This window comes from Ursus arctos, unplaced genomic scaffold (assembly GCF_023065955.2).
Source record: "Ursus arctos isolate Adak ecotype North America unplaced genomic scaffold, UrsArc2.0 scaffold_37, whole genome shotgun sequence".
Classification (NCBI taxonomy): domain Eukaryota; kingdom Metazoa; phylum Chordata; class Mammalia; order Carnivora; family Ursidae; genus Ursus; species Ursus arctos.
This window is the reverse complement of record NW_026623053.1, coordinates 8,518,976-8,543,275: the sequence shown is the minus strand read 5'-3', so window position 1 is coordinate 8,543,275 and position 24,300 is coordinate 8,518,976. Positions and strand designations below refer to the sequence as shown.

General features: G+C 36.6%; 1 protein-coding gene and 1 long non-coding RNA gene across 3 annotated transcripts in view; one reads left to right on the top strand and one right to left on the bottom strand.

The window, feature by feature from the left end:
• Window positions 1-21,549, bottom strand: part of LOC113266082 (uncharacterized) — a 634,890-nt gene extending 613,341 nt beyond the window's left edge. The window contains exons 1-2 of the long non-coding RNA XR_008957174.1: window positions 19,861-21,549; window positions 19,119-19,168 (exon numbers count right to left, since the gene is read on the bottom strand). This is a non-coding gene — a long non-coding RNA (uncharacterized LOC113266082). The remainder of the gene's footprint in view (window positions 1-19,118; window positions 19,169-19,860) is intronic.
• Window positions 21,550-22,533: 984 nt separating this feature from the next.
• Window positions 22,534-24,300, top strand: part of NOVA1 (NOVA alternative splicing regulator 1) — a 151,871-nt gene continuing 150,104 nt past the window's right edge. Inside the window, exon 1 of one of the 2 annotated variants that reach the window (XM_026486409.4) lies at window positions 22,534-22,686. In XM_026486409.4, coding sequence (XP_026342194.1) covers window positions 22,551-22,686 — 136 coding nt within the window. In that variant the 5' untranslated portion in view covers window positions 22,534-22,550. Of the gene's footprint in view, window positions 22,687-22,901; window positions 23,398-24,300 lie in introns of those variants that run through there. The other variant, XM_044379582.3, reaches the window with a different exon arrangement.

Genomic DNA, 24,300 nt, shown 5'->3' with positions numbered 1-24,300 from the left:
GTGTTATATTAGATTCAAGTGTACAATATGATTCAACAATTCTATCCATTAGTCAGTGCTCATTACGATAAATGTACTAATCCCCTTCACTTATTTCACCCAACTCTACATCCACCTCCCCTCTGATAATGACCAGTTTATTTTCTATATTTAAGAGTGTTTTTTCATTTCTCCTTTTCTTTCTTTGTTTTGTTTCTTAAATTCCATACATTAATGAAATCATTTGGTATTTGTTTATCTCTGACTTATTTCACTTGGCATAATATTCTCTAGATCCATCTGTGTTGCTGCAAATGGCAAGATTTCATTCTTTTTTTATGGCTGAGTAATATACCGTGTGTGTGTGTGTGTACACACATATATAATTTCACATCTTCTTTATCCGTTTATCTATCAGTGGACACTTAGGTTTCTTACATATCTTGGCTATTGTAAATAATTCTGCAATAAACATAGGGGTGCATATATCTTTTCAAATCAATGTTTTCATATTCTTTGGGTAAATACCCAGTGTGGAATTAGTGAATCATATGGTAATTCTATTTTTAATTTTTTGAGGAAACTTCATACTGTTTTCCACAATGGCTACACCAGTTTGCACTCCCATCAATAATGCATAAGGGTTCCTTTTTCTCTACATCCTCCCGAACACTTGTTATCTCTTGTGTTTTTGATGTTAGCCATTCTGACAGGTGTGAATGATAGCTCATTGTTTTGATTTGCATTTCTCTGATGATTAGTGATGTTGAACATCTTTTCATTTGTCTGTTGGCCACCTGTATGTCTTCTTTGGGAAAATGTCTATTCATGTCCTCTGCTCATTTTTAATTGGGTTATTTAGGGTTTTTTGGTGTTGAGTTGTGTAAATTCTTTATATATTTTGGATACTATCCCTTTATTGGATATGTTATTTGCAAATATATTCTCCCATTCAGTTCTTTTTCTTTTTGTTTTATTGGTGGTTTCCTTCATTGTGCAAAAGCTTTTTATTTTGATGTCGTCCCAATAGCTTAATTTTGCTTTTGTTTCCCTTGCCTCAGAAGACAGATCTAGAAATATTAACATACAGAAATCTGTTGCATTTCTGTACACTAATAATGAAGTAGTGGAGAGAGAAATTAAGAAAACAATCCCATTTACTATTTCAGCAAAAAGAATAAAATATCTAGGAATAAATTTAATCAAGGAGGTGAGAACCTGTACTCTAAAAACCATAAGACACTGATGAAAGAAATTGAAGATGACACAAATAAATGGAAAGACATTTCATGCTCATGGATTGGGAGAACAAATATTGCTAAAATGTCCATATTACCCAAAGCAATCTACAGATTTAGTGCAATCCCTATCAAAAACCAACAGTATTTTTCACAGAACTAGAACAAATAATCCTAAAATTTGCATGGAGCCACAGAAGACTCAAATAGCCAAAGCAGTCTTGAAAAAGGACAAAACTGGAGGTATCACAATCCAGATTTCAAGATATACTGCAAAGCTGTAGTAATTAAAACAGTATGGCACTGGCAGAAAATAGACACACAGATCAACAGAACAGAGTAGAAAGAGTCCAGAAATAAACCCATGCATGTATGGTTAACCAATCGATGACAAAGATGGCAATATACAATGGGAAAAAGACAGTCTCTTAAACAAATGGTGTTGGGAAAACTGGATCTCTAGATGTAAAAGAATGAAATGAGACTACTTTCTTATACCGTATACAACAACAAACTCAAAATGGATTAAAGACCTAAATATGAAACCTGAAACCATAAAATTCCTAAAAGAAAACACAGGCCATAGTCTCTTTGACATCTACCACAGAAACATTTTTCTAAAATTTTTTGAATAGTGGTTTGGAGGAATATTTACATATTCTGAATATTAATTATTTATTGGTTTTATGCATTGCATATATTTCCTAAAATTCTGTGGCTTATGTTTTCCATCTCTTTAAGGTGTGTTTTCGTTAACAGGTATTTTTTAAAATTAGGCAAATTTATGAATCCTTTATTTTATTTTGTTTTTCGTGTCTTTTTTAGGAAATCCTCTCCTACCTGAAGAAATAAAGATATTCTATATTATCTCCTAAATATTTCATAGCTTTCTCATCTATATGCCTTTAAGCCACCTAGAACTGATTTTAGTGTATAGCATGATATAGAGCTCCGTTTTTACTTTGTTATTTCCATATGTGTATGTATATAAGTCAGCCAGGTGGCTTTCAGATTTTGCCACCTAGAAGACATCTGACAATGTCTGGAGATAATTATGTTTATCACAATAGGAAAGAGGGTGCTTCTGGCATCAAGTGGATAGAGACCAGGGTTGCTGATTTAAAAATCCTGCAATTCACTGGAAAGACCCCCCAACACCAAAGAATTATCCTATCCCATTGTTAATAGCGTTGATATTGAGAAACTCTGGATTAGATGATCCCAGGGGTGACAAAGAACCCCAAATCTTTTGACAATAAAGGTTATTTCTCCCTCACATTCAGGTCATTTGAAGATTGGCTAACGCTCTATTCCCTAGCACGGATCATTGCCAATCTCCTAGCAGAGGGGAAAAGGGAATGAATGTGCTCAAAGCATATATGCAGTGGTTCTACCAGAGGTGTCACACATCTCTTCCTCTCAAACTTTTTTGGGCAAAATCAGTGGCCTAAGTGTCCACTATAAGGAGCTAGGAAATAGGGCCAATTAAACCGAAACTAAATATAAAAAAAGGAGGCAATAAAAATAAGAATGAAACTCAATGAAACAGAAAATAGTCAAACAATATAAAAAATAAGTGAAAAGCTATATTTTGGAAAGATCAATAAAATTGATAAATCTATAGACACAAAAGAAAAAATAAATAAGACACCAATTATTAATATCAACAATGAAAGAGGGAACACCATCACAGATCCTGAAGATATTAACAGGACAGTAAACAGGGGTGCCTCAGTGGCTCAGTCAGTTAAGCGTCTGCCTTCAGCTCAGGTCATGACCCCAGGGTTCTGGGATCTAGCCCAGTGTCAGGTTCCCTGCTCAGGGGGGAATCTGTTTCTCCCTCTTCCTCTGCCCGTCCCTGCCCACTCGTGCTTGCTCTCTCTCTCTCTAATAAGTAAATAAAAATCATTAATTAAAAAAAACACAAAAAACAGGACAGTAAGTAAATATTATGAACAATTTCATGTCAATAAATTCAAAAACATAACAAAATGGGCAAACTCCTTGAAATTCTAAATGTAATATAACAATAAATTTCAAAAGTCTGAACAGCTCTGGATCTCCCAAAAATGTTAATTAACAGTCTTTTACAAAGAAACCTCCAGTCTTAGACAGCTTCAGAGATGAATTCTATCAAACATTTAAGGATCAAAGTATGCCAACCATATACAAACTCTCTCAGAACATAGAAAAAGTAGGTATACTTCCAACATATTTTATGAGGCCAGTATTACCCTGATACTAAAACTAAAGATATTATAGATATCTACTATAGATATAACTGAAAATTACAGGCCAATATAATTTATTAATATAAACATGAATATTCTTAATATTAGCAAATAATACATACATTATGTATGTACATATACACATACACATTAACATTTATTTATGTTCAATCTAGAAATAATTTCCTTCCTTTCTAGTTAATACTTAGTTCACCTATAGTTGTAACTAAGATAAAGGTAGTAGAGGAGGATTTGAGGCACTCAATTGTTATTTGTGCCTCTCTGGATGTCTGGAAAAAATGGAGTCAAAAAGGGAGGCGGTCAGGCTTGAGAATATAGAGAAAGCAAGTAAAATGGGACAATGAAGGGAGTATAATAAATAGGAACAAGAATGGCCCAAACAGCACAAAGATGGTGGCAATGGACATTCTGTTGACTCCTTTCATATGCCAAAAAAAGAAATCAATTCACCTTTTCCTCATAGATGAAGTGTTAGCTCTGGGATATTATTGAGGACAAGGCACGACTCTAGACTCCTGGGAGTTGTGTACTTGTGTTTAAGCAATTTATTATTTTCGGAATACTGGCGGGTAGACCCTTGTAAGTGGTTTTATTGTCTTCTTTTTAAGGACCCTATTCTGATACACTTAACTAATAGTGAGATTTATTTATTTATTTTTTTAAAGATTTTATTTATTTATTTGACAGAGATAGAGACAGCCAGCGAGAGAGGGAACACAAGCAGGGGGAGCGGGAGAGGAAGAAGCAGGCTCATAGCGGAGGAGCCTGATGTGGGGCTCAATCCCACAACACCAGGATCACGCCCTGAGCCGAAGGCAGACGCTTAACCGCTGTGCCACCCAGGCGCCCCTAATAGTGAGATTTAAATGCTGATACATGGTTACTGATTAGAAAATTCATAAAGTATATTAGCAATTTGTTTATATGATAATCTCTTGATTTTGAAATCTCACATACATATGATAATTTAGTGCTTCTCACTATTTTGACAGTATTAAAACTGATTAAAAAGAATTTTGGTAATACAAATAAACACTCGAAGTGAAGCAGAGGGTCTCATTTCAGAGAACTGCAAAATGGGGTGAAAGGCAGAAAGCTTTTATTGGTTAAAGAATGAAAAACAAGAGAAAAATAGAAAAAATTGTGATTGGCTGGGGCCACACTCTCAACTTTGTTTAGCATAAGAAGATCCAGAGTTGGCTTGGCATTTGGGGATTGGCTGACTGGATATACTGTGTTTCTGGTCAAACACAGCATTTATAGGGACATAGAAGTTACTTCAGTTTCAGTTTGCTCACTTGGAACTCCAGAGAGAAGCAGAAGAGGGATCATCTTGGGCCTAGAAATTTGTTTCAAGAACAGTAACTGCTATTTTTGAAATTTAAATTGTGTACTAAGTTTACTACCTAAAAATTTTTTTAACTTCATTTTTTAACCTTTTAAATTACAAAATCAGTAGGATCTGTGTGAATATAATTTCTCATACTATATGGACTATGGAACAAAATAGTAAATATTACTAAATCTATATCCATTTAGCAAATGTGGAGGCTTGTGTAGACTTATCTTTAAGATAATGACAAGCACTGATCTTAAAATAGCAAAATGAGGGCTACCCATCATAATGTAGCTGGCTTAAATGTAGCATAAACCTTACAAATTTGACTCCCCCTGAGTAGTTTGCATCTGTCTTTATTACAGTGAATTACACCCCAAACCTCATGAGTTCTCACATACTATAGATGAAATCAATAGGTAATTAAATAGTAGCAGTGACTCATTAAAAAATACTTCTCACACACGTATTTTGGCCATGTATTTTGCTAAGAAATGAAAATGCAGTCATGACCTAGCTAGACATAAGCCTTGGATTTCATAACCTCATAGTACAAATGAATTTAAATATCTAACATATATTCTGTGAAGCACTCTAAAACAACCTGTACTGCATCTACTGGCCAGGCCAATGTAACTTTTTGATGGTATTTTAATCAGAACTAGGAAAAGGAAACAGCCTTATAAGATACCATAGTGAACTGATTTTCATATTTGCATCTGTTTAGGAACATCACAAGATTTCTCATTATCTCCAGCGTCACCACCAAATTCTCAAGACAAAATAAAACAGAACAAACAAACACACAACAAAACCCAGAAAAATGAATTATCTATGCCAAGTGGACTATTCTGGAGGCTGAAAGGTATGTACTATAATATCAAACAAAGGTACTTTTGCAATTTTTGGAAAATGTTATTCTAAAAAGCTTGGAATATCTACCTTGAAGTCTCTATCTTTATTTCCTTCTACATAAACTTCTATAGACACAACACATTATTTCCTATTCTACCATTCATTTGAGACTTCCTAGTAGAAAGAACACAAATATGGCTGAGGCATCAGGATAATTTCTTATTTCAACTGGTTCCAGATTTCTCTTTCAGAATTAAATATAGTTTAAGAAAGGAGGAAGAGAAAAGGAAAAGAAAAATGATCCCAGTTTTAAGTAAAATGTTTACTAATATTCTAAGTATTTTTATCTTGTGCTAATTGGTTATTGAATAATATTTTGAAAACTGTATGCCTCCTATTATTTTCCATAAGAGCTGAGATTCTGCATATACTTGATTTGAACTTTTGAGCTTTTAAATATTTTTATTATTTCAAAGTCATGTTAATAAAATGTGTCATTCACTAAATTTAAATACATTAGTGACCAGCAATACTTGCATTTGTGTTGTCATATTAACTTTTTTTTGGCATTTGCTTTAGTAAAAAGCTTTTTCTGGGATTTCTGAGTTATAAATTTATAAAGCTATAAATTAATAAAATTATAAATGTGTAAAGCTATAAATTTATAAAATAAATTTCATATTACAAAAAGAATTATAATATTGGCAGGAAAGATGTATTTTTTGAAAAATCTATTAATACCAGTTGCAACTTGTCTGTGTAAATCAGGATTTTCTTGCTACTCTGCCACCAAATAAAGAAATAAATCACATGCTAAACCTGTTATTTACAACCTCTAATTTCAAATCTTTATATCACCAAATGGTTTAATTTTTCTCCATAATTAATTTTAAAGTAAATGTTGTAAATTTAATTCATACAGTAAATTTATATTAATAAAAGGCTCTTTCTTTCCATTTTATAAAAGGATTTTAATTTATTGGAAAAAAGATTCTACTTAAAACTACAACCTATATTATATATGTGTATATAGCTTAACTTTTATTTTCAGTGTTTGGATATCTGAGCAGGTTTCTTTGTGTCAGGGTGGGATATTGAAGAACCATAATTATGATTTAACGTTGCTTATAAGGTTATAATGAAGATATTATGTCCATTTAATTGGCATTCAAATTCAAATTGAAAAATTATAATACTAATATTTTTCTGTATTATATCTGTGAAGAATATATAACTCAATGCCTGTCTATTTGGACATTATGCCAATCAAAGGTTGACATTCATTCACTTCAAAAGGCTTGAAGAAATCATACTTAGTTTGGGTGACAAGAAATCCAAATTCTTGGTTATAAATCCAGAGAAAAAGCTTATTTGAATTCAATATTATGAGTCTTAACAAATGGGAGTAAACATATTAGCTGAAATTCCAGGCAAGTAAACATAATGGGTGAAGTGGTCCAGTATGAGTGATGGGAACCAGGGCAAGGCCCCAAGCCCATGTCCTACCTAAAAGGACAATTGCTATTTAACATTGGCCAATCATTGCTACATGGAAATGTGGGACCAGAGTTACCAGAATATGTGATTTTTCAAAATAACACTGCAAAGCATATATTTTTTTATAACATGAAATCTATTTATTTTGTTTTTTTATTTAAATTCAATTAGCCAACATATAGTACATCATCAGTTTCAGATGTAGTGTTCAATGATTCATCAGAAATCTATTTACTTTAAATGTTGGCTCCCAAATGGAAATATAGTGCTGGCAAAATAAAACAAGGTAGTCAGTCTGTAACCTCTCAACTATATAAATGAAGCTCAATTATTTCAAATTGCAAAATTCATTTTGTATGAATTACAGGAAAACATATAAGTCTGTATGACCAAAGAATATATTCACTATTTAAAACCATGTAAAGAATTCAGGCTCACACATAATATGTAAAGTCACTTAAACATTTACACATTTTTTGAAAATATCTATTTCGGTACATTTTATTCTTCTACTTTTGGCTACCAGTAATATATTACAAATCTATAAGTGACTATTCTCGCAAAAAGTAATAGTTTTAAACTTAACTATTTAACTCCTTAGAAAATAAAGACGCATTTCCTTGACTTCTTAATCTCATTTCATAGTGTTTTCAATTTACCCTTACAGAAAGTCAGAACTATAAGGATTCTTTAAAATAATTTAATAAAATCCTTTATGTTATGGATGAGTAAGATCCAGAAAGGGGAAGTGCTTGTCCAATATTACAGATCATTAATAGCAGAACTGAAAATCCTTTCAAATAGTATAAAGCTAGGAAGTAACATTTAATATTCCAAACTGAGATTGTGAAAAAACTGAAGCACAAAGAGAGCATGTGAGGAAATGCAGCATATGTAGTAAGTTAAAATATACAACTGGGGTAGATACAAACATACCTGGGTAAATTTTACTAGGAGGTCTAACTAAATAAGCTTAGTCTTATTTTTAGTGGACATTCACTAGTATCTTTATGGTTGGCAAAAAACAGTTTCCCAGTTGTTAACTTGGGAAAGAATTCTGGATGGGTGCCATTTGTGAGCATCTGGGGGAATTTCAAAAAGATTTGTGGCAGTGGACGGAGCTGGTGTCCTGACCCTCAGTGGTAATTAAACTTAGTATCTGTCATTTATCTGTGTTTTGCAAATAAGCTAGGAACTCAGAGATTTCTCATTGACAGAAAAATAGGAATTTAGTGGGCAGTTCAATATATAGAGGGTTTTAGAAACTGTAAAAGATGAGAACTCTGCTTCTAACTGTCAGAAGAGCTGACAGGACTCAGACAGATTCCAGCAGGGAATGATGGCATTTTCTATCAGAACCACAGAGCCGCCTGAGAGACCAGGACTGGATATTAATGTAGCCAGTATGAATTTGCTCCACATACCAAGTAGCATGCTTTATTTGTTCTAAAACAAATCAAATTATATTCCAAATCCCCACCATCTAGAGTTGTACAAGATTATATTTGTTGTATTTAATGGAAGGAGCTATTTTCTTTCCTAGGAATATCCAAGGATCTGGAGGACATCTAGTTGGTACCTGTCCAGAAATTGGGGGCATGGGGATGTGGGCTGGTCTTTACATTATGGCAGTTATCTCCTTACGCGTCATGATGCTGTTACCGTAGCTCATCTTCTGCTGTATGCTGGACACTGATCCACTGACAGGCTCAATAAGCTTACCATGGTGACACTATTCATTGAGTGCAGGCTCAGCAGCAAAGACCTATAGCACTGCCCTATAGGCTGCAATGCTAAGTGGTTAGTCTTTCGCAGCGTCACTTAGACATTCTCCATTAAGAGAGCTGCATGCAAGAGGACTCTGACATTTTATAACCCTCCCTGTCTCTCAGATAGAGTCACTTTCTCCTTCTCAACTCTCGGTACTAACATCTCTCTCCTTCTTTTGAATGAACTCTCTTGCCAGTTACCCAACAAGTGTTGTATTAGGAACCTGAAACACAGAAAACTTTATGTCCCCCCACTTAAGGCAGAAATTTCAGATTCAGAGTACTAAGCCTTGGCTATCTTCTGATAGGAAAAGTCTCTTTCATCCTTAGAGTATCCTAGAGTATCCAAGGTGATACAAAGCAGGTAATAGCCCAATAAATTCCTAACACACCAATTAAGGTAAAGGAACACAGTTTCAGTTAAGATAGAACTAGCTTTATAGCAGGTCAGTAAAAATGATTCAGACAAAGACATATGATGATTGGGCCAGGGGAGGGGTGGAAGGTTGTGTTAATAAAATAAACAATTGCAAACTTTGAAATTAGGGAAATATGGAACCACGACTTGGCTCAAGGGTTGGTTGAAGCATAAAAATTATGCTTGGGACTGCAGGGTGCAGGTGGGGGCACAGAGAGCTGTAAATAAACCTGAATATTAAATTGAGAAACGTATTACCTCGTTGTGGGGATATTTCAAATCTATCTCCAGCTAACAACACCTGGATAAACATGCCACCATGGCATATTTGAAGTAAGGAAAAGGGGAGCAAGCCCTGGTGTTCCATAAACATATGCCAACTAAGCCAATTTATAGAAAAAAATTCAGTTTTTAGTATACAGGAAACACATTAAACTTTTATTTTTCTACACTTTCTGATTTTTCTTTTCTTAGTTTCCAAAAAGTTCTATTAGAAAAAGTCCAGTTTTCCTCAGTTTAAGGGGCAAAATGTTTTGTGAGACCAAAGCCTAGGCATAAAGGACATCTGAGTGTTCATGAAGTTGAGCATGATGGTAGTACCATTCATTTTGGCTTAGCACTGTAAGAAGAGTTAGTGGAACAAAGAAATGAAAATGTAGGATGGGAAAGTTTGGAACACTTGACAAATTTATCTCTCAGCACCACAGACTTTTCCCTCATGTGGGATATTAGGGCTTCTGGAAAATCGAGGGTATAGAGAGTCATTTTGGAGGCTCTGAAATATACCATTGATATGGATATTGATAATTCTGTTCAATCTAAAAGAGAATCTTACCATCTACTTCCTTATCTTTATCTTCCTTCTTTATCTTCCTCCTCAGGCACCAATATATAAACTTTCCTAAATTTTAATTAAGAAATAAAGTATTGCTAATATTTAGGTAATTAGGAAGTTATAACTGTGACCCTCTGGCTTCTCATGCTTTCCGTGATACATGACAAGAATAGTTAACAGTGCGCTGGAACAACTGAATTTCCATATGTAAAAGAATGGGGTTGGAACCCTCTCTCACACCATATACAAAATTAACTCAAAATGAATCAATGGCCTAAATATAAGACATGAAATGAAAAAACTCTTAGAAGAAAACATAGGAGTAAATCTTCATGACTTCAAATTTTGTAATTGAATCTTAGATATGACACCAATAAGCAGAAGCAAGAAAAGAAAACATAGGATAAGTTGGACTTGATCAAAATTGAACACTTTTGCAAATTGAAGGACAGTATCAATAAACTGAAAAGACAACTTACAAAATGAGAGAAAATATTTGTAAATCATATATATGGTAAGGGACTAGTATCCAGAATATACGAAGAACTCCTGGAACTCAAACATTTAAAATGGGCAAAAGACTTGAGTAAACATTTTTTCAAATTAGATTATGAAGTCTAGTCCCACTGTGAAATGCATAATTTCTGAAAGTAAATGCAATATACTTTTCCTTAAATAACATTTTTGACAGGAATTAAAAGCTTATCAGAAGCATATTGTGTGTGTGTGTGTGTGTACAGTATTCTTTGTTCTATCATTGTAGAATATCCACATAAATATGATAAATATGTTCTCATTTAGCATGTAGGCTATACACTTTATGTTCAAGAAGCATATACTTTATGTTCAATAAACAACATGCATATTATATTTTTAGTATAATGTGTTTGGGGTTCATCCATATTGTGCTTAAATAATATTCCATTGTGGAATGGTATATAGTATATGTTACATGACTATACCACATATTTTTATTCCTTCATTAGTTGGAGATTTGGGTTGCTTCTACTTTCTGGCTATTGTGAATAATGTTTTTATTAGAACTCATGTAAAAGTATTTGTTTGAACCCTGTTTTCTTTTGGATAACTACATATCTAGGAGTGGAATATCTGGATCATATGAGATTTCTTTGTTTAGCTTTTTAGGGAACAACCCAACAGAATGGTTAAAATTCATAGGGTAGCAGAGTACTGAGAGAAAAGAACACCACAGAAATAGACCTTTGGACATAGGAAAGGGTCTCTTTGGGTCTTCAGCTGAGTACCAGTCAGCAGATGCTCTGGAGGGAACAACTTAAGGAAATGAGGTAACAGTGCCTGGTGCTCGTGCAGAGCTGGGAATAGTTCCTGCTCCCTCTACCTAGAATGGAAAACCTCATAATTCGCTGTGCATCAGCTAGAGTATTAAGAGGGTTTTGCCTCAGTTGTGGGGCAAGATTAGCACTAGATCAGATGATCTGGTCCCACCTCATAAAGCAAGACCATAAAATACTGGACTGTTTCCAATAACCACATTCAAGGACAAAGCTCAAGAATATTTGTAGTAGGGGCGCCTGGGTGGCACAGCGGTTAAGCGCCTGCCTTCGGCTCAGGGCGTGATCCCGGCGTTGTGGGATCGAGCCCCACGTCAGGCTCCTCTGCTATGAGCCTGCTTCTCCCTCTCCCACTCCCCCTGCTTGTGTTCCCTCTCTCGCTGGCTGTCTCTATCTCTGTCAAATAAATAAATAAAATCTTTAAAAAAAAAAAAAGAATATTTGTAGTAACACAAAAATATCAAGCCTACAACAAGGTAAAATTAATAATTCCTGACATCCCATAAAAATTACCAGACATGTAGAAAAGCAGAACAATATGATTCATATTGAAGAGAAAAAAACAAAGCCATATCTGAAATGACACATAATACAGCCAATAAACAAAGATAATAAAATAATAATTGTAACTGTCTTCCATATGTCCAAGAATCTAAAGGATTTATACAACATATTAAGTGGATACTTGGAAGATATTTAAAAAAGACCCAAACTTAATTGCTAGAGATGAAAACTACAATATCTGAGATGCGAAGCCTACTAAATTCTTGCTTGATATCGGTGGAAATTCTAAGTCTAGTGACCAGAAGTCTGAAATGAACGACCGAAATAGAGAGTCATGGCTCCTCAGTCAAATTCTGGACATGAGGCAATTTATAAATCCAAGAAGGAGACCTTGAGAAAGGATCCTGCTATATTATAAAATTTTTATATCATGTGACAATGAGCTCATACTCATGGAATTCACTGGTCTTAGGTCCTCCATCATTCTGAAGCAGCTGGCTTGATAGGGCCCTTTTGAAAACTCAGTCATGGTATCAGCTAGGTGGCAATATCTTGTGAAACTGGGGCAATGTCCTCCAGGCTGTGGTCCATGCTCTAAATCAGACTTAGCATATAGGGCTGTTTCTCCCATAATCAGGATTTATAAATTCTTAAATTATAAATCCAAGGCCTGGAAATGGGAGTGGCTCTTCTCACTATTGCCCTTGGTCTAGAGGTCTTAGTTTCAAAGCAAGGAATGCATCCACCAGATGACACAATAAAGATTCCATTGAACTAGAAATTGAGACTGCCATCTGGCCACTTTGGGCAGCTCAAGCCTGTGAATCAACAGGATGAGAAAGGAGTTACTGTGTTGGCTGCAGTGATTGATCCTGGCTATCAAGGAAAATTGGGTGCTATTTTACAATGAAGGTAAAGAAGATTTTGTCTGAAATACAGATCCCCTAGGGCATCTCTTTCATTCTCATGTCCTTTGATTAAAGTCAGTGGAAAACTACAACTCAATTCAGGTAGGATTTCTAATAGCCCAGATCCTTCAGGAATTAAGATTTGGGTCATCCCACTTGGCAAAGACCCACAACCAGGTGAGGTGCTTGCTGAGGGCAAAGGGAATACTGAAAAGGTAGTGGAAAAAGGAAATGAAGTAAGTTGTGGAAAAGTAGAAATACCAGCTGTGATGATGTGACCATATGAGGAAGTGAAGACTATAATCATTATAAATATTTTCATGTGAATGTTTATATTATGTATATGTATTAATTAAATACTCTTCTCTCTTTTATCATGTAACATAAGATGTATTAATAACAGTTACTATTATATTTTCATATTTAATTTACAGGATATCACAGGAGGAGTGGAAACATCACCCAAAGATTTTGTGTTCTGTCCTGGGGAAAAGGCTAGCATGTTTTTAGTCTTATGTGGGATAGTTCATTCTGTATATCATTATCTTTATTATAAGTATGATTTTGCTACTCTATTTCCTTGGTGATTAAAAATGCTTTAAGGAGCTGTGTATGGGTGCCAAGGAGAAAAGGAGTGGGCTGTGATGGCTTTGTGATATGTCAACTTAGTTAGGTTGAACTACATTTCTCAGAATTCCTTGCTAGTAAGTTTCTAGTTAGGGTAGTCTACAAGGGATATTCTTCTATGAGAGTTGGAGGACAGAGAGGAAGCAGCAGCCACTTTGCAGCATATACACAACTTCTCAGAGTTATTCAATCAAGCAATAGTCTAGGGCTTGATGTGAAGGGATTTGGGAGATATATTTAAGGTTCCCATTTTCAGTTAACCAAAAAAAAGATTACCATAGGTGGGCCTGGCTTATTAATCAGGAGGTAGCCATCAAAGCAACCAGGTCTCTGAAAATCAGAGACTTACAGCACAGTTGGGTCTGCAATTGCTCTCCCGTCCCCCTGTATCTTTCTTTCCTGAGCATCCATCTGTGGACTTTGGGCTTGCTTAGCCAGAGGCCACAACTGTGTGAGCCAATTCCCTTAATATCACTATCACTATATAGCTCTGTGTGTGTGTGTATGTGTGTGTGTGTGTGTGTGTGTGTGTGTGTGTGTGTGTAAAATATAAATTTTAAAAATATATATCCTACTGGTCTGCTTCTCTGGTTGAAGCTTGACTGACATTGATTAAAAGCAATTTAAGTAACATATGAACCCATCGTAGTGTATTTATTTGTGTAGAGGTTTAAACAAAATGTAAAAAATGTTATAAGACCATTAGGAAATTTAAAGACCATTGAGAAAATTTAAACACAGACCAGATATTTGATAATATTAAGGAGTTTTTGTCAATTATCTTCAATATAATAATGGTATTTTGGATTTTTTTTAAAGCTATAATGTTTTCAGAATAAAAAAATGATAGAATTTTCTTCAAAATTAGTCTGAGAAAGAGGTTAAACTGAAATAAGATTGATCAGGAGTTTACAGTATTGAAGGTGGGTATACAGTACCTGGGATCCATTATACTGTATTATCTTATTTATTTGTTTGTTTATTTATTTATTTATCAGAGACAGAGAGAGAGAGAGAGAGAGAGAGAAAGAAAGCACGAGCAGGGGGAGCAGGAGGCAGAGGGAGAGGGAGAAGCAGGCTCCTGGCTAAGCCAGGAGCCCTATGCGGGACCTGATCCCAGGACGCTGGGATCATGACCTGAGCTGAAGGCAGACACTTAACCGACTGAGCCACCCAGGTGTCCCTGTATTATCTCCTTTGGAATAAGAATTTTCCATTATAAGAATGGAAATCTAAGGAAAAAAAATAATTTTTCTTAAAGCTTACAAATATTTGACCCTGAGAAGAAAAGGTTAAGTAAAGGCAAATTATACATTTACTAAATTTTCTACCCCCACTACAGACATTAGGTAGACCTGCTATACCCAGTCTCTTCTTATCTCCCTCTATCACACACACATACAAGTACACACACACACTCCTCTTCTTTCTACATTATCTGCATAAATACATCCATATGTAAAATGTAGGTTTTAATAAGTAAGCCCTACACATTCTCAATTATATGAAATGAAACATGGATAAAATAATTTAGAATTTAGAATTACATGAAGTCAATTAGACACTCCTGACCTACCAAAGAAATGCTTACCTAGTGAAACCAAAAGATTAAATGGCAAGGCAGAATCTAGCAAGATAGAGTATGGTAATGTATTTTTTTTTTTAATATACAAGGATACCAGTTTCTTCTTGTACTTATAAATACATGTAACATTATTATAAGACAAGTAGAACTTTTTATTATTTGATCTGTAAAAAACAATGGAAATAACAGACTACATTAGAAAGAAGCCTTGAGGGGCGCCTGGGTGGCACAGCGGTTAAGCGCCTGCCTTCGGCTCAGGGCGTGATCCCGGCGTTATGGGATCGAGCCCCACATCAGGCTCCTCCACTATGAGCCTGCTTCTTCCTCTCCCACTCTCCCTGCTTGTGTTCCCTCTCTCACTGGCTGTCTCTATCTCTGTCAAATAAATAAATAAAATCTTTAAAAAAAAAAAAAAAAGAAAGAAAGAAGCCTTGACTAGAGCCGTTAAAACCTTGTCTGGAATTCAAGAAGGACTAAGGCTTATTTGAATAGCAGGAAGTAAACACATAGGAATCTGAATAATCTATAAAGTTAGCAATTCCTGGATGCTGTTTGTGGGTCTAATGGTTTATCATTTGAAGATATATTTCATTATATTTATAATGTCTCATTTGTTATTTCTTCAATTCACTTCATCTTGCTACAATAATGAAGAATCATCTGACCAAAATTATTGTTTCCACAGTAAAATGTGAAAAAATAAATTTTAAATTCTATCCTACTACTTCTACTTCTGTACTTGATCTCTGGTCTTAGCTCTAGCTAAGAAAAGGATAGGCAAGGAATAAAACATCACGAAGAGTAGAGGATGTGGGGACGTACTAATTTATTACACCACAATGTAATATAAGAGTGAACAATAATGAACATTTCTACTATCAACACATGGGGAAATTGCCATATAAAAGAAACCGATGAACAAAAAATATTTTATGGTTTATAACTGGCAGGCTAAAACATAAAGTTAAAACACTTGAGTAATATTAGGGTGACCATATAATTTACTGTTCAAATTGGGACAATTTTCAAGGTATTGGTAATTGCTCTGGGCAGAGGTCCTAAACCAGGACCAGAGGAAATGGAGACTCAGGATTACTCAAGGCATTATCAGAATAAAGTATGTGTATGTAGATGAAGATATTTTATGGATGCAAGAGATAAATGATTTCAACTTGGTTGATATAACATATGAATACTAGTTAATTATAGCTTCTTTAATCTACTTTTGAAGTTCCTTTTTTCTTAATTTTTCTCTATCTTTATCATTTTATCATCTTTATCATTCACTGTTTTTACCTCAGCAATTTTTCATATCCAAATGGTTTAAAAGCTGAAACGGCCACATTTTGAATTGCTGTCCCAACAAAATATTTTTAACTATAGATTTTAGTGATTGCTTTCAAAACGCAAAAACAGAGAATAAATATATCAAATATACTCTTTACAGTATCAAGATGGTTTTCCTTGGTATATCATTTTCCATTGTGCCTACAGTACATCTTCAAAATGTGTATCATTAATAGACTTAAAAATACATGTTAATGCACACAGTATTTACTTAGATATTGACAATTTCCTTTGTAAGATTCTATGGTCATAAGCATACTGAGATAGAAATTTGTTTTTAGAGATGTAAAGAACATCTACCAACTCTCCCATTTTATAGATTAAGAAAATGAAACTCAGAGCAGGTAAATGAGTTATTCTAGGCCACAAAGTTAGTAGGTAGAAGAGTCACAACCAGATTATCAATTTAAGATTGTTTTATTTCCAACTTTTTATTTTGAAATAATTTAGACTTAAAGAAGAGTTCCAAAGATAAAAATTCCCCTATACCCCTCAGGCAACTTCTCCTAATGTTTACCTTTTACATAACCATGTACCAATTATCACAAGCTTCTTTTCATTGCACTGTGTAAAGTGTTAGTTCAGATTTCTTGTCTTTAAGGTAAGTGCCAAAGATGTATTTCATAATATTTAGAAAAATGCTAGAAAAATTATTGATCTAATACAAACCAAGGAAATATACTCAGTGCCAAAGAATTTAGGATTCTTTCTAATATCAACGTATCTCTTTCTCTATTGGGATGAATATTAAGGCTTGGGAACTCTGGAATAATGCTAACTAATAACACATTTATGTTTCCATATAAATTAGGGTGAGCTTTCATAGACTGTTTCATAAACATATTCACCAACAATGAATTTATGTGATTAAATACATAAACATAAAAACTGTTTGAATTTTTGAGAAGATAAAGTTTAATAAATAATTTTTCGAAGAAGTGCAATCTTAGAAAAGCATTTCTAATCAATATATCTATTTATAGAACTTGTTACACAAACCCAAGATGTGGGATTAGGTGATAAACTCTTCTGGTATATATTTGCTCCTATTTTCTCAGTGCCACACAGGATGAAAAAAATAATCAGAATATGTACATTGATTCTTCATGTCTGTATCTTAAAATATTAAAAATGTGTTTTTTAAAAAACAGAAAAGAAATTCTTACAATCAATGGTTACAATATTTGGATTGTGAAAGTTAAAAAAATCTTAATTTTTTTTTAGTACTTCAAGTTTCCCAAATTCTTTCATATTTTTCTGATCTTTCCAACAATACCTTGCAGTAACAGGTTATTATTATTATTATTCTCATTTTCTTTTTTCATACATTTATGTTGATATTTGTAACAAACTGTTAATGCCCCTCCCATATCACCTTACCCAACCATTTCAGAGCACACTGGCCTGATTTTCCACAATGGTGGGGGATGTGTCCATAGCAGAGTGTTAATTCCCTAGCATTTCCAGCCTGTGTAAAGGGCAGAATAGCCTCCAGCTATCCGAGAAAGTCGTCAGAAAAAGATCCATCAATGATCAAAGGGAGTTGGTGTATATATACCTGAGTTTTTCTCACACTTTTGAGTGGGCTAATCCTGAAGCTACTGTTTTAAATAGTTTCCCAGGAATCCCAGTAAGATTAAGCTCTGTTTGCTCACAATGAAACTTGCTTGGTAATTCACCCTTCATTGCCTTCCTTCCATTCCCTGTCTCACTTCCCCAAATCCCTACTGTTTCCTGAAATCACTTTCTAAAATACACTATTTGCACTTCAATACTTAAGTCAGGATGTGATTTTGGTAGAACACGAACTCAGAAAAGTTTCCCAAGGCATAGGCTGAAGAGATGCTCAAGTAGAGGGAGTATTATGTTCTATAGTTAATATGACTCATTGTAGGAAAGGCAGGAGGAAGGAGACAAATGGGTTTAGGAATATTTGTGGACATCGACTACCTGTGTTTTCTCTAGAAAGCCAATCATTATTACTGAAAGTAGATTATCTTATGTCCATGTTACTCTGACTAAAACTTAGGAAAGAAAAGAACCTCTACTGAAAGCCAATAAAAACTAGGGATTTTGTTCTTCAGATTAATATCATTTACTATCAGAGTTGCTTATGTTCATAACACATCAACTAATTAAGCAAGGAAAAGCACACACATTCTCTTGTATCTTATGGTGTTAAGAAATATTATTAAATTTGCACTGACAATTGCTTGGTTAATTAAAAAATAAAATATTTCTTTTCAGAGAATTAAAGGGCAAATATTTCTATTATATTTTTCAAAAAGTTCACTCAATTTATTTGTATCATAAGAGGTATAGCATACTATAAACTGGGAGCTGCTTTTAAATTTTTTTTCAGTTTTATTAGCTGGTAAAAATGCAGAATAAGAGATAAAATGTTTATGTCTATTTATCAGAATGACAGAGGTATACACGGAGTGAAATGGAGAAGTATGCTTTCTTAAAAACCAATAAACATAATAAAGAATGGAGAATAGAATGTACTCTCTGATAACCTTCATTGACCAAATCAGATCATAGCTAACTGACCCTTAAATGTCTGACCAGGTCTTAGGATAGTCTCTGAAATTCCTGGCATATCAGAGTTAAATAAATTATTGGTAAGCATGCTATCCACATTTAAAATCATACCTTCAGTTCCTAGGCCCCATGGAATGGTAGGTAGTATTTAAATATTAAGTCTGAAGAAGGAAATAAGAGAAGGGTCAAATTAATAAGAATACAGTGTCATGACTCTCAGGAAGCTTATGTCTCAGTGAGGCAATTTAACTTAGAAAGTTCATTTTCAATTTAACTTATACTTGTCAATGACAGATATTTTATAAAATATTTTAGAAATATTTTATTTATTTTTAGAAATTTGTTAACATCAGTTTCCAATTCTCAGTCTTTCCCCAATTCAAAACTACATTATGCTGAATACTTTGTCCAAGCTTTAATACAATATAGCTTTGAACTATCTTCATTTTTGAATTATCTTTGTCCCTTGTCTTTTACTGTTTTAAAAAAATCTAGTAGCAAATCCCGGCCCTTTTCTAATTTTTCATTTGAAAACATCCTTGCATATTTTTGGTACACTTCACAGAACACTTTGATTACACAATATCTGCCATCAGCTTTTTCTATCTTGACTACCACATACTTATTCCAAACCCTGATTTTCTTTCATCACAGCTCCCTTGTCTCTCTGTGTGTGTGTGTGTGTGTGTGTGTGTGTGTGTGTGTGTGTGTGTGTTTAATCCAATTCCATGTATAAATCCTCTTTATTTTGGTCATGAAGGCCATATCATGGTTTCCTATTACATCATATATCAGATAAAAATTCTGGACTTTATAAAGGTTCACAGACCTTTACCAATATGTACTAACTTACCTGTTTTCCCTTTCTTTGAGGTCTCAGCATATCTTCTTCTTTGACTTGAGGCAAAGAAGTTCATACTCCAGATGAACTTTTATTCCCAAACTAAATGTTATTTTTTTTCCTTGTTCAGTGGACTATAATCTATCTTTCATCCCTTAAAAAGCACCAGAAATCCCAATACCTCCTAGATGTTCCTTGCAATAAATGACGCTATGAGGAGGGTTGGTATTCTTTTCCATTCCCTTTTCTGTCAGGAATTAAATTTTATTCTAGTCTCTTGGCTTATTGCCTCAGATATGCAGGTATTCTTGGTTAGAATATCATGGAATTACAGTGAAGTTCTTTATTATGCTAGCTTTTACTGAAGCCATCATTCAGGTCGAAGTGCTATAGTGAAAAGTACGAGAAGAAGAATCTTTGTTCTAGAAATCCAGCGAATATGTTTATACCTCTTCACATCTTACAATACGTTATCTCATTTGACTTGTAAGACCTATGGGAAGTAGAGTTTCAGTCCCTGGTTTAAGTGCGAAGGAACTGAAGCTCTACTGTACTGCAATATTCAAAACGGCAGACTTTGGAATCAGGAAGACCTGAGTTTGAATTATTAGGACAATATTTATACCTATGTGACTTTGAATTATTAATATCTCTAAACCTAAACTGCCTCATAAAATAGGGACAGTAATAACTAAATGATATACTACACATAAAAGCATCACATGTAAAATGGATTGCTTGGCACATGGTAAGCACTTAATAAAATAGCCAACATGTTAAAGGATTTGCCCAAGACACTTTTAGAACATGACTGCAAGGACTTGAAACCAAGATTTCGGGCTCCAAAGTCCATGTTTTTCCATTATCCTTAATTCCTAGTACATTGATTAATTAAACAACTAACTTGGTAGATGACCTTGAGCAAAATACTTCACTCAATCAATTTACTAAGCTGTAAACTGAGTCTTTTCAGACTTTCAGAGTCTATCGTAGCTATGTTATTTTTTCTGTAGCGTTGTACACTTGAGGTTCAGATTCCCTATATATCCAAGATCTGTATAATCATAAGTCGCGCACATTGCAATTAGTTTTATTCCTATATTCATACTTTCTTCAATAATTAGTTTTGTGTACACTCACTCAGCTCTTGTCTGTCTTTAGTCTGCCTATCAGCGCCTCGTGAAGGGAAGACCCATATACCTAGCTTTATTTATATCCTGGCTTGTTCCCGAAAGGATTAAAGGCAGCGAGTGACACTATAAGTTCCCTAACGATGTTACACAGTGCCACTAATAAATACTCTTTTGATGAACAACCCGTAGAAAACCGCCGATGAGTTGAGATGCTGCTTTCACCTAACTCTTAAAAATAAAAACTAATGTACCTAGCTAGAAGTCCTGGAAGCATAAAGTTAAGGTTCTTCCTTCAGCCTTGACGCTGTCTCACCCGTTGTCAACGGTCACTCGAATGCCCTTCTCAGACTAGCCAAAACTGTCGCCGCTCCAGCCCCGCTTTGCCCGAGATCCCACCCCGCCCCTTCTTTCCCTCTCATACCTAAGTTTCCTGATTGGGAAGGGGCCTGAAGAGCCTTTCTCACATTCCCATTTTATTGGCTGGCACGGCTGTCAGTAATCTCTGCTTCCCGCCTTCTAGCCTAGCGGGTTTCTTAGACCCCTTGGTTTCTGCGACAAGCCGCTTACGTTTGCCTGAGCCGTGTTGCCGGGGACCGGCGACCTTTCACCCCTCCCTTCCCACGGGAGCGCCCCAGCCCCCGTCCCCGCCCCCGTCCCCGGCGCGCGCCCCCGGGCACGCGCTTTGCCCGCGCGCACACACGCACGCGCGTACACACTCACACACACACACCACTCTCCCGCCTCCGGCGGGGCCCCCTCCGCCCCCGCAGGCTGAGGCATCAGCGCTGGGAGGCGGCAGCGGCGGCGGCGGCGGCGCTGCTGAGAGGCAGGGACCCGAGCGCGAAGTGTGTGGGAGTCTACGAACTCAACCCCTCTCTACCCTCCCCTCCCAGCCATCCCCCTCCCTCCCCGCCAGCCCCCCCTACAAGCGGGAGAAATAATGAGCGAGACCGGGCGGCAGCAGCAGCATCGCCGAGCAGCCCAGGCAACGGCAGAACCGCTCCGGCAGCGGCGGCGGCGGCAGCACCAGCAGCGGGAGCGAGCGCAGCGCTAGCGCGGCGCGGGGATCGCCGCGCTCCTTCCCGGCTCCTGCCCTCCTCCGCCGCTCGCTCCTCTCTCCGCATCCACCTCCTTCCCCTCCTCCTGCTCATTCACTCTTTCCCTCACTCTCCCCTCCTCCTCGGCTTCTCCCCGCGCCCCGCCAGCCCTCGCGCTCTCCCACTCCCTCTGCCCGTCCTCCCCGCTCCCCTCCTCCCGCTCATTCACTCGCCCCTCTCCCTTCACTCTCTCCCCCTCTCTCCTTTCTTCTCCTTCTTTCACCCTCTGTCTCTCACACCCCCTCCATTCCCCTGTCTCCTTTCTGACACTGCACTGCAGCTGCTCCTCAGCCCTGCCCCCTCCCCAGTGAGAACAAACCAGCAACATTGCTTTTTTTTCCTAAAGAGATTTCTATTGATCCGATTAAAAAAAAAAAAAAAACCTTAAGAAACCCCAAACGCAAAAAAAAAGAAAAAAAGCCAAAACAAAAGGGAGAACCTTCTCCCCGTAGCAGCGGCAGGAACTGCAAACATGATGGCGGCAGCTCCCATCCAGCAGAACGGGACCCACACGGGGGTTCCCATAGACCTGGACCCGCCGGACTCGCGGAAAAGGCCGCTGGAAGCCCCCCCTGAAGCCGGCAGCACCAAGAGGACCAATACGGGCGGTGGGTATCGCTTCCACCTCCCCGCTGGCCCCATCCCCCGCCGCCCGCCCCTGCCTCCCTCCCTCCCGCCGGCCTCCCTCCCTCCCGCGGCCCGGACACCTCCAGCCCGAACCCGGCGGCTCCCGCGCCCCTGCCCCGCGCCCCCTCCCCTGCACCTGCCCCGCACCTCGCCGTCCCGGACACATTTCCATTTCTCTGTTTATCATTCATCAAAATGGCGACTGGTTTTTCGGAATAGACCTATCTTTCCATTTAATCGGTCTAAAGACTGACCATTTAAATATCCTAGACCTGGGCAAGGGGGTCCGTTAAAGAGGAGGAGGATGACCCCCGAGTGAGGTGATGGCCGCCCGAAGATGCGCGCTGCATTTAACAGTCTGATAAAATAAATAAATAAATGGCACTTGGGTAGCGGATAGCAAATGATTGGGGCACCGGAGAGTTTTTCTCTCTTCATCCCCTTGCCTTGGGCCACAAGTAGTATGCAAAATCTTGATGAGTGCATGCTCTTACCGCACTTACATTGTCGTTGCAAATATCTCATTGATTTGTCTTCAGAGGTGTGCATACGAGGGTGGGGGTGTCTGGTACTGTGACTTGTTAGTTTAACATCCTGCGCTTCCTGGGAAGATGAGTTATAACGGGACCGGTATTGCTTCTTCATTTGCACTGGAGTCATCTTAACAATGCACCCAATGCATCGAGGCAGAGGTGAATTTATCTACAGCATGTACATTAGAGACGGACGGGGGTCTTGCGAATGGCACACCCGCAAAATTTGGAACGTATATTCACATAAGGAAGCTGGATTTACCGGGGTGTTTCCTATTTAAGACTTGATCAGTTTGTCGGAAATTAAAGTTTATGGAGTTGGCTTTATTTTCTAAAACATTTCATTTCACTCTTTCTTGGTTCATCCACCCCCTCTGCTTTAAAAACTGTGGCTATTTTGGAGAAGTAACATAATCTGTTTGGTCACTTTTAAGTGTATTTGATATAAATGACTCTTAAGCTTTTTAGTATTGGCGGAATTCTTCTTAAGGTCCTTTAATTAATGAGCTTAAACGAGATCATGGTAGACTAAGAAGTGCTAAAGAAATACACCAGGATTAGTTCGATTTGCCAGTTCACATCACTTTGAGTTATTTCCTGGCAGTTATTGCAGGCTTGGAATACACCCTACAGTTTGGGTGGATTATTTGGTAGGAGAAATGTTTGTTTTGCATACTTTAAGTAGGATATAGGCAATGGTTAATTGTAGTCCTTAGGTGTTTGCTAATGTCAAACAAATATAGCTCATCACTATTTACAGTCCTTTTACTTATTTATATTGCAATATGTTAAGCAAAGGTTTGTCATCGTATAATCTCTGAAGTTTTGTTAAAGGGTCAGTTCATTTCATTTTACCATAGTAACCACAGATAGAATTGGAAGACTTCCATGTTTGGAATAACAACTGGAATTTAGTCATCAGTTTCTACAGTGCTGCAAAATGATAGAACATGTTTAGTTTTTAATTCCAAGTTTGAAAGTATAAATCCTACAAAATGGGAAACATTTTGTACCTATTTATTTTTCATTGTAATTGGCTTATTTTTGTTCTTTAAAAATATT